This window comes from Semicossyphus pulcher, unplaced genomic scaffold (assembly GCF_022749685.1).
Source record: "Semicossyphus pulcher isolate SPU_LCO1_2020_fin unplaced genomic scaffold, fSemPul1.0.p SCAF_23, whole genome shotgun sequence".
NCBI classification, from domain to species: domain Eukaryota; kingdom Metazoa; phylum Chordata; class Actinopteri; order Labriformes; family Labridae; genus Semicossyphus; species Semicossyphus pulcher.
The window spans coordinates 6,025,941-6,037,259 of NW_027211697.1; the positions used below are offsets into that span (position 1 = coordinate 6,025,941).

General features: G+C 38.2%; 1 protein-coding gene across 1 annotated transcript; it reads left to right on the forward strand.

The window, feature by feature from the left end:
* LOC138602696 (pyruvate dehydrogenase (acetyl-transferring) kinase isozyme 2, mitochondrial-like) lies at positions 1–9,046 on the forward strand. The gene is made up of 11 exons (XM_069674230.1): positions 1–130; positions 1,765–1,906; positions 4,312–4,383; positions 4,488–4,675; positions 4,836–4,925; positions 5,480–5,557; positions 5,922–5,998; positions 6,135–6,233; positions 7,604–7,714; positions 7,806–7,919; positions 8,903–9,046. The coding sequence occupies exons 1-11, from the start codon at positions 1–3 to the stop codon at positions 9,044–9,046; spliced, it is 1,245 nt and encodes a 414-aa protein (XP_069530331.1).
* The last annotated feature ends 2,273 nt before the right edge of the window (positions 9,047–11,319 follow it).

The window sequence follows — 11,319 nt, forward strand, 5'->3', positions numbered from 1 at the left end:
ATGACCAGTAAAATGAAGTTTGTTCGGTCTCTGGTGAAAACCGCAGCGCTGGCCAACGTGCCCAAACACATCGATCATTTCTCCAAGTTCTCCCCTTCTCCTCTCTCAATGAAGCAATTCTTGGATTTCGGTGAGTGCTTTGTATCTGTTATCTCTATATTCATCGCTGCGGTTGATTTGGTGAAACAAAAAGTTGCAGTTTGTTATCGGAAACCTTCTTTGTAGTTTCTAACGTCTTGTTTTCCTTTTTATTTATTGATACTTTTAGTATTTCACTGGTTATGGTTGGTTCGAATTCGAATTGTTCAAATGTAATATATATTTTATAGACACGGTATTGAATTAAGAACATGAAGCGTTGCAAATCACTGAAGTTGAATTGCCTCTTAGTACGCATTGTTAAGCATAGGGCAGAAGATGGATTGTGAAGTCCTGTTATGAATGCTTTCCTAACATGTCTGTAGGCTGTACGCTATCTGACCTCATCAACAAAGGAGAACAAGCTGTTAGTAACATGGTGTCTGCCTATGACTTCAGTGAAACCGTTCAGATTGTGTTCATGATGATGTTGATAGTGGTAACAGCTGTCATCAGTGATTTTGATGATGACAAAAATGACAGTGACATCAAAAGATGATGACTTATTTGTTTTTTAGGGGACTTTAGAAACGGGGTCAAGGAGTCTGAAAAGGGGAAAGGATATCTGCCATACTGTGTTTTCTTTTAGCTGAAGGTGGGGCAAGGATGGGTCTTTTTTTCTAGTTATAAATATGTTTTTTATTTAAGCCTAAATGTGCAAAGATGAATGTGACATAACTTGCTACATCCAAAAGACAACTTTTACTTTGAGACGCAGATGTGGGGATGTTTTTTGTGCCCAGAGAGCTCATGTGTTTTGGTTGTTCTTACATAAGTCTGTCTTACCCTCTGGTTCTTGTCAATGAGGAATGCCCAGAAGGAACAGTTTCAAATCTGGAACAAATTTCCACCTGGACTGATTAGAAAGTGATGGTCAAAAGTCAAGGCCAATGTCATTCCCATTCTGGTAAACAACATGTTAGTGAAACCTGAAGAGAATTACACACACATTTTCCACAACTCAAAAATGTTTAAAAGAGTAAAGTAGTGACGTGATGAGATTTTGTACCTATTCTTGTGATTGAAACATCTCTGCAATGCCTGGAGAGAATTTTATCACATCTGCTTTAATTTGACTTTTTTTATCCAATTGAGAAAAGGATGCCATCTGTGATCAATTTGTGGACAGTTTTCCCTCACACCTGTCCATTCAATTATTAAGTTGCAACCTCCTGTTTAATGTAGGCCTTATGAAGACCTTATGCCGTTGTTTTGTAATATACTGGCCCCCCATCAAGGTCAAGATTTCACTGTCACTGTTACACTGATGGATGTGGCTGCAACTTGTTGATGGAGGCACAAAGCCAATAGGCAGTTCAAAAGGAGGTTCAAAGAAAAGTTTTAGTCATGCTCGGGAGGGCCAGCCCCCCTCTCCACCCTAATACATTTTGTACTGTCCAGTAGTTATATTTTAATCACAATATAATTAAAGCATTTCATTTGGCAATTCTTTACCTACGCTACGTCTAATTAAGAGTTTTGGCAGATTTTCAGTCACGTCTCGTGTATGACAGCACCATTAAAAGCCAGTAATTGGACCTTGTCAAACTTGTTTCACGTCCTTTATTTGGTTTGATTTAGTATTATTTAACATTTAACTGTAATCCCATTCTGTCTATTCTCCAGGTTCAACCAATGCCTGTGAGAGCACATCGTTTGTCTTCCTTCGTCAGGAGCTTCCTGTCCGATTGTCCAACATCATGAAGGAGATCAACCTGCTGCCAGACCGGCTACGTGCCACGCCTTCTGTCCAGCTGGTCCAGAGCTGGTGAGACATAGAGATGAAACATTTAATATTCATTGAATGATTGATTAATAGGATATCTAATTGGTTATTGGCTTATTCACTGACTTGTTAACTGAATGACCTTACATGTCCCTGCTTCTATTGTTGCCTATTAGGCAAATGTTGTAGAGCTATGACATCAAGGATAATGTCAGTCCTGTGAGAATGACCGTACCATACACATATGTGGGTGGGTAATTTCAAATCATGTGAGGCCCAGAAGGTACAACTATTCCTGTGCAAACAGGGCTTAAATGACATTCAGAATAACTTATTTTAACTTATTTTTAAAATAATAAGAGCACCCTTGAGATTCCAAAACTCTTTCAAAGCTCCTCAAAAGCTTCCTTTTTCTCACATCGTGGCCCCCTAATTTTTAAGAGTTTAAATTTCATTTATCTGATTGCAATGAAAAGCAGTCCAACATTGCGCTGCTGGCCCAGATATTATGAGAGATTACATTACAGAGCAGAGGGGTAGGAGTGGGGGTGGGGGGTGGCTGAACTCTGTTCCAGTTACTCCTCTAACCCCCACCTTTCTTCTTCCTTTCCTCGCCTGCTGCCTGCTTGTTGTTGCAGCTGAAGAGCACAGCATGTTCAGAATAGAACAGCCTCCTCGCTGCTGAGTGACAAAGTGATAAACAAAGTCCCAGCTTCATTTCTAGGAATACAGTTGCTTTGAATGGTATTAAATTATAGTACTCTATCAAACATTTTTACAGAGTGAGCCCTTGAGATTACAAAACTCTCGACCATTTTGCAAGGCATAGTTTAAAAAGTTTAAAAAGTTTGTTGCATATGAATAACTAGAGAAAGGGCTTTTAAAACTGACATTATCTTGCAATAATAAGTTATAAAGTTTGACCTTGTTTAAAACAACTAAATATATAAAAATAAATATAAGGCTATTGGGTTTAGGCCAGCCCTCTTTGAGTTTTCCAAAGTCCTGACATGCTGCTCTGGTGACTCTAGGAACTTTCTAGGAATAGCTGACAGGAAATGCTCCATCACTACGCTCATATATCTTCTTTTCTTCCTTTGGGTGGACACATGACAGGAGTAGCTGAGGGGAAAAGAGACATATTAAAATTAAGTGGCTTTCGTGGAATATTCTAAAAAAGATTTTAGAATATTCTAGATACAGAGGCTTAAAGGTCCACTGATTGGTAGATAGCTTAACCTCGGACTCTGTCAGAGCACTCTCAGGTCACTCACAGGGAACTGTGACAGATATATTCAGACCGAAGACAAACACACTTTATATATTACAACCACCTTTCTCAAAATATATTTTCTTATGTCTACTCATGAAGGATAAAAGTCAGGAATGTCTAATTTTTATTTTTTATTTTTTTTAATGTTTATTTGTATAGGGACAAGTATGAAGCAAGTAAACCGATGCCACACACTGCAGCATTTATAGCCTTGGCTAATTTGCAATGCCCGTCCCTAGATGGGCCTTTAAAATACGTGAAATCAACAACAAATACACAGGAGAAATACACAGACTCAACAGCAAAAAGACAGATAAAACAATACAGGATACAAAAAACACTCCTCCAATAAAACTTAATGTAAAACAGGGAGCACAAAATCATACATGATTACAAGACTGAGCCCTCTTCAAAAACTGTTTCAGTTTGAGTTTAAAATGCTCCAAGTCCGGGTCTAGTTTGAGCTCTGCAGGTAAGGCATTCCACATATTGATCCCCTGAACAGAAAAAGCGGTTCGTCCAAGTGATAACTTACGAAAGGGCACCTTACAATCTCCATTAGATGCTCCACGTAATTTAATGGAAATGACAGCATATTCTGTAGTCATTCAATCAAATACATTTCTAAACAGAATAAACTCAAGTCTGAATCCCAAACTTTTATTCCATATCCATCCATAAATAGAAATATACTTGTATTGGCTTTAAACAAGATATTTATGGTACTTATGTTACATAAATAGCAGGTGTTCTGGCCATTCTTTTAAAGTGTAAGTATACTCTGAAGCAGAAACACATCCTACTGAACATCCATTAGTCCCTAATAAGATACAGCAACCTGGACTAACTGCTTAGCTTCTCGTGATCTGCTGGGTGGTGGGTCGTCTCAGGAAACAAGAGTCACATTGGAGTTATTTTCTTTGCATTGCATCATCACACACATGGTGATTGATGGATGTGTTTTCATTCTCCGCACTGTTTTCTCCCCCTCCCCTCTCTCTCTCCCCCTCTGTTTTTCATACGTGTTCACCCAGTGGAATGTATCCATAATAATACCAGGCTGCAGGGGGGTTTAATGTGTATACATGTTTGTCTGCCATGCTACTACCTCTATCTCCTGCGATAACAGGCATGCTGAATAGTCAGTGACTCTTCTGTGTTTGTATTCTCTCAGGTACATCCAGAGCCTGATGGAGATCCTGGAGTTCCTGGACAAGAGCCCAGATGACCAGAGTGTCCTTGAGACGTGAGTGTAACACCTATTTAAAAAAACAAGAACAGAACAGAACAGGACACGTGACTTTCTCGTCCTTCTTTTTAAACCTAACTTCCTCTGCCCATCAACCACAGGTTTGTGGAAGTCTTGGAGTCCATCAGAAACCGGCACAATGAAGTGGTCCCCACCATGGCTCAGGGAGTCATTGAGTACAAAGAGGCCTTTGGTAAGCAGGATGCTGTAACTGACCACAACATCCAGTACTTCCTGGACCGCTTCTACACCAGCCGGATCTCCATCCGCATGCTCATCAACCAGCATAGTAAGCTTCCACACACATACACACCCTCTCAAAATTCTCTAACTAAAAGCAGACAGATTTGTCTCAATTTAGATTGTACTTCTATTAATCCAATAAATTACAAGAGGTTATTGTAGTTGGAGGATTAATGACCTGTTTTGTCTTCCTCCACTTCCTTCAGCCCTCGTCTTCTATGGCAACACAAACCCCGCCCACCCAGACAGCATTGGCTGTATTGACTCTGTATGTGATGTGACAGAGGTTGCACGAGGTAAGAAGAAATAACAGAGAAAGAGAGGTTGTTTGAACAGTCAAATAATAAAGGTCTTCAAACTAGATTATTAACACACAAGGTTCCTCTAAACTCCTATTGCTTACATTGTCCTTGATATAAGTTACACAGATGATCCACTGAATTTTCTGTTTCATGTATATTCATAATTAAAATTTCTTTTACAAAAAAAATAAGAAATTAACACACAAAGCAAAATTAATTTTCCCATCATGTGTTTTCATAGAGGCTTATTTTTTAATGAGTTCTATTTTACCTTATCATGTTGTGTATCTATGATCGAGGAACAAAGGAGCACCTTATGTCATGCAATAATTCAGGTCGATAACTGGGACAGAGCTGGCAGGGCAGTCATACAGTCTGGCCCAGTTTCAGTTTTCAAACAGAACAAGCCCGGGCAGCTGGTCGTGATCCAACACACTTGCTGTTTATTCTCATGATGACCTCGTATTTATTACATCTGTTTATCTTTATGTCTGTTTTATCATGTCCACACAGGGCAAAGAATAAAGGTTTTTCTTTAATCTATCTAGATGCCTATGAGAGTGCTAAGTTGCTGTGTGAGCAGTACTACCTGGGAGCACCAGAGCTGGAGCTCAGGGAGATGAATGGTGAGACACAAAAACACAAGAGAAAGGACATGTTTGCATCAACATGCAACATTGCAACATGTTATACTTATCAATATAGTCAGTGTTTTGCCTACAGTAGATTCTGGAACTGGAATACATTTTTAATGTTTAAATTGCAAACGTACATTTTACTCTAAACCCTATTCACAGCTAAACTTCAATGTCAGTACTCTTGTTAGATTTTTCAAACAAATGCCTGCTGACTGGAAGATACTGCAGATAATACTTTTGACAAGTACCTCATACAAGTAGCTCATGCAACTCCATGATCTTAACTATGTAAACTATCCCTTATATGTGTTTGTGTTTAGAGCCTTGACTGTTGTTTTGTTTCCTCCTCTAGCCAACAACATCAGAGAGCCCATCCATATCTCTTATATTCCATCTCACCTGTACCACATGCTCTTTGAACTCTTCAAGGTAATAAATAATATTGCTGCAGCAGACATAACCCTGAAATAGTAAAGGAGCCTCCTTGATAACATTAAAAGCCAGTCCTGTGTTTTATATTTCGTTCCCAACCTACTAGCTGGTAAACATTGTTTCCTCTCTACAGAATGCCATGAGAGCAACCATTGAGAACCATGAGACCAGCAGGACCCTCCCACCTATCAAAGTCATGGTTGCTCTTGGTAAAGAGGACCTGTCAATCACGGTGAGTGGCTCCCCTGTCAAATACAAGAATAACAAGTGTTTCATTATCATATTTAGGTGATTGACTTCAATATTTGAGAGTTTGATTAAAAGGCCACCTCTTAGAATCAAATAATGTTTACTTGTGGTGCTTTTAATTGAAGGCAGTTGTTTATCACGAAAGTGTCCTGTCCTATGGGAAGTTGAGGAAAAACTACATCAGGGAATACTAATTCTGTGTTCATGTTTGAAAGGAGTGCAAGATGAGGAAAGAACCAGAAACCTTTAGCACTAATAATTACAGCATTAACTAAGCTTTCTAACACGTCACAAGTTGAAAGAACAAGAAAGGTTTTATTCGAATGCCCCAAATTCTCAAACCAAGAATAGAAACAAAGTTGGCTCCACTAAAACTTCCTTACTTCTAAAATAAACCCCACAGTAATCCTACTGTACCAAAGCCATACTGAAGTATGTTACACATACATTATGTACACACTGAGATGATTATGTGAGAAAATGACGTGTTTGACCCTTTGCCCTGAGGTTTCCGTTACCCTGACTCACCTCAATTTCAGCTGCTTAATTTGGTTATGTAAACCCCATAAACACTTGTTATCATCAAGAGATCATGCATCCACGTATAAAACTTATTTATTGACACTACTTGATAAAAGCACGCCTTAGACAGGATTAACTCAGTGCACTATTATTCAGTACTTGAAACCTTTGGTAAAACTCTGTGCGAAATTAGGTTGTTGTTAAACAAATACACATGTATAACAGACAATCCTTTCTCTGTATGTGATCATGCAACAAAATTTAAGCTGTTCTCCCCAAATTGGGACCTCCGCCTGTTCATAATGATCAGAGAGTTTCTGTTTCATGTAAAATAAATCCAGGTTACTCCGACAAAGCCCGACAGGAAGGGCTGGTAGTTGAGCCGCTGCTTACTTGCTTGTAGGTGCTCAGCTTGTTTTTATGTCAAGATGTGTTCAAGAGGTTAATAGACAAACAGATCCGGTTATTAAAAAGCATTGAATAAAGCAGTTTCACACATAAAAAACGGCATCTCGACAAAACTTATCAACCAGAAGTAGGGGACTGCAAGCCTAGCTTCCACTAAATTCAGCTTCTTGTGATTTTTAAAATAGACAGTGACTCTACTTACCCACTAAGAAAGTTGTCTGCTGGATATGTTTTATTGAAGGACTGTGATAACTGAGTCTTACAGGTAAAACAAAAGACTCATATAGGCTGATACAGGAGTTTGGTGTGGCGCTGAACTGAAAAATAGTCCAAGCTTTATTGTTAAGTTATTCTTGTCTCCATCATGGCTGCTGAGCCCTCACTGCCAGGTCAACGTCTTCATAATTTCTGCTTCCTCTCTAGATGAGTGACAGAGGAGGTGGTGTTCCCTTCAGGAAGACCGAGCGTCTGTTCAGCTACCTGTACTCAACAGCTCCCCGACCCTCCTTCGGAGAAAAACACAGAGCTCCACTGGTAAGCAACTCAAATACAGACTCACACAATGAAAGTGTATTGAAACATGAGAAGAGCTAACACATGTGTGAATGTGTCGGTGTGTGTGCAGGCAGGGTTTGGCTATGGTCTGCCCATCTCTCGTCTCTACGCTCGCTACTTCCAGGGAGACTTGCAGCTCTACTCCATGGAGGGTTATGGCACTGATGCTGTCATACACTTGAAGGTAACACGCACACAGACTCACACATATTCACCATTTATTATTATCAATCTATTAATAGAGTGATAATATAATATTTATAATATATAGTTGTATTATTAATTAATGTATATATTATTAATAACATTTTATTAATTATATATGACTTGATCTATATAGTCTTTTGAGAGATGGCCTACTGGGTTATTGGATCAAGGCCCCATTTAAACAGGTTTTAATTAATCCATGCTAACATCATGCTAGTTAGTCATTAAATTATCTTACAGGATGGATTTGTCAGTTTGTTTGTGGGTGAAGTTCCTTCTTATTTTAAAATAAAGGCAAAAATATTATCAGTGCTATAGCTAAGACAACAAGTTTTTACTGAAGCTGAATAACTGAAGCTGCAATTAAATAATAGCGAATAAATTAATTTTATTTTACAGTAAATCAGAATGAATCCTATTGGCCAAGTATGTGTACACATACCAGGTATTTGACTTTGGTTTTAAGTTGCTCTCATTGTACTTACATACATTGGAGTAACAATGCTCAGGCAAATAGAAATAGCCCTAGACTTTAAAAACAATAATAACAAAGCTGAACTCATTTGGATGAAAATTCACATTTTATTGTAGGTTTTATTTCTCATTCTATTCATGAAATGAATAAACATCACAGATAAAATTGTATGAAAAATCTGTTCAGGAATCAGACTTGGAATAATTTAATTTATTAGAAAATAGGACAGTTCAAAATTTTTGGAAATACACTTATTGGCTTTCGTCTGAAAAATGTCTACTATATATAGAAATATTTAAGCTTCTAGTAAATGGTCTCGTTTCCTTTTGTAGGTCATATAGAGGCATCAGAGTTAATGTCAGTCTGTTTCATAACCAGTTAAAAGAGAGGGTAAAATAAAGATAATAAAAGTTAAGATGCATGTAGAAAAAACAACATGTGCTTTGTTATCCCTGTATTAAAGTAAATTATCTATCTGTCTCTAGGCATTGTCCACGGACTCTGTGGAGAGACTGCCAGTTTTTAACAAGACCGCTTTGCGCCACTATAAGCTGAGTTTGGAGGCAGATGATTGGTGCATTCCCTCCAGGGAGCCGCTGAACCTGGCTGTCTACCGCGTTGCCAAGTGATTGAGTCTGGACCAGCGTGACTGCTCACACAACACACCGCACTTTGAGGCCATAAAATGTCATTGAAATGAAGGGCATCGCAGGAAAAGAACATTAGGGCCGTGTCTCCATGGTAACTTTAGATTTGCGAAAGTCTCACACATGAATATTTGCTCTTTCCCATCATTCAAGAAACTGCTGTTCGTGTCCCATGTGCACGTTTCACATGTTTAACCTACATTTAGAAACGTTTCGCACGGGTCACATTATTGTCTTTAAAAAGGACTTTGTGTCTCTTTAAACTACAGTAAACATGAACAAACACTGTGTTGAACAACACATACAAATCTTCATCGTCAGAGTTTTGAATATCCAGGGTTACCTTTTAGACACGACCAAATATTAGCCTGACAGTGGACAAACGCTGAAGTTACCAGAAGAGATTAAAGAGAAGGGTCCTGATTATCTCTGTGTATACTTGATTGGAAGCTTCCTGCTTCTCCCCCTGCTCTCACACATGTGCTTTAGATAGAGGAAGAGAAGAACCAGTTGGACATACAGAGTCAAGATCACTAACAACCACGCAGTAGTATAATCCAGAGAGAGACAGAGAGAAAGAGTTAAATATTTTAACCAGTGGTTAGAAACATTTTGAAACCAACGCAGATGTAACAATATGCACTTAGTTAGGCTTAGGAAGAAAGCTTGGTGTAGGCTAAAATTATACACCAATGTTAGGCTTTGGTTTCAACTGGGACTCCATGAATAACATTTCATAGATTGGCCAGCACAGGAAACAAACAGTCTTCCAGCTTGAATTTATTCCAGCCTGAAAATACATTTCACTCTAATGTAGGCAATCAGTTTTGCTGATTCCATAAAAATAAAGATATTTTAGGGCCGTTTATAGCCATTAAGGTCTGAGGTTGCAAGTTGCCAGCAGAAGCATTTCTTCAGAAACAATAAGTGTTATTTTGTTTGTTTTTTTGCTACCAAACAGAACATTTCCTTTTCTCTTTGTGTGCTTTGCCTGCTGTAAGGGTGAATCATGGGAATATTACTTGTATTGTTTTACTTTTGTTTGTCTTGAGCAACTTCAACGCCAAGTAAATTCTCTGTTGAGTTCTTGTTTTATGGCCTTGTGCTGATTGAAGATGCAGAACAAACACATGCTCAGCTGCTTAGTTACTGATAGTGAACGAGGATTAAGGATCATTTGGTTAGCGATTAGAGGGTGCTGTAACTTGTCAAAGAGTTATGTAAACTTGTCTTCTGTTGACAGGATACAGGTTATCCATTAATTGCTTTGCTTAATGTGTGCAATGCTCTGAAATCAGTTTTTTGTGAAGGCCTGTAACAGGTCCAAACTGCAATGTGTGTATTGACTGATATGTTTTACTGTTTATTATGATTCACTGTGTTTTCATGAGCTCAGACACTGTTATTTGAAGTGCCTTTATTGTATTGTATATTTGAACTGAACTATTCATATTTGAGGACATTTATTTTTTATAAGGAAATGTTGGAAAATAAATCATCCAGAAAATAATTTAACTTTTGTCTCAATTATTTATTATTAATTTATTATTATTACTATCGTGATGAATGTCTGTGTGCATTTTTGCTCTGCAGAAGTAAGTCAAATTTTGCTGACTGAGGGTTTGTGGCAGAATGTCCCTGTTAGCCCTGCTGTGAACTGTACAGAGGGAAGTAACACATCTGAACAGGGACCAATCAGACACTGAGTTATATAACACCATTTTGAAAAGACGTGGCATGTTTGTGTGTGTGTGTGTCTTTGTGTGGATGACCGGGATTTACTCATCACAGTAACGGGTCAAAGCGGGGACTTTGGCCAGCAGAGTGTAGGGTGTGTTTGTCGGGACTTCAGATATCATGCAGTGTGTGTGTCTGGTAATAAACATCATTTTAGTACCTTTATTTATATATTTATAAAGCCTTTCAAATTAGGTTACAAAGAACTTTACATACAATAAAAAACAATAATGACACATTTATTCAAATGTGTCAGCTCACATCAGTGAGGGCAGTAGTTAAAAGCAGTAGTTGCAAGTGTTTTTGTACCTCACTCTAACAGAGATTTAAACACTCATGATGTTTGTTGCCTTAGTTTGTCGAATTTATAAGTTTTTTCTCTGATTTGCACTTGTTTGAAGTAACATCATCTGAAGTGATCGACTTTATCTGTTGTCACAGTTACTATTTAATCTCCCATCTAAACAGAAAACGACCTTGAAACTGGACTGAAGAGATTATTGCTGTGCATGACAAAA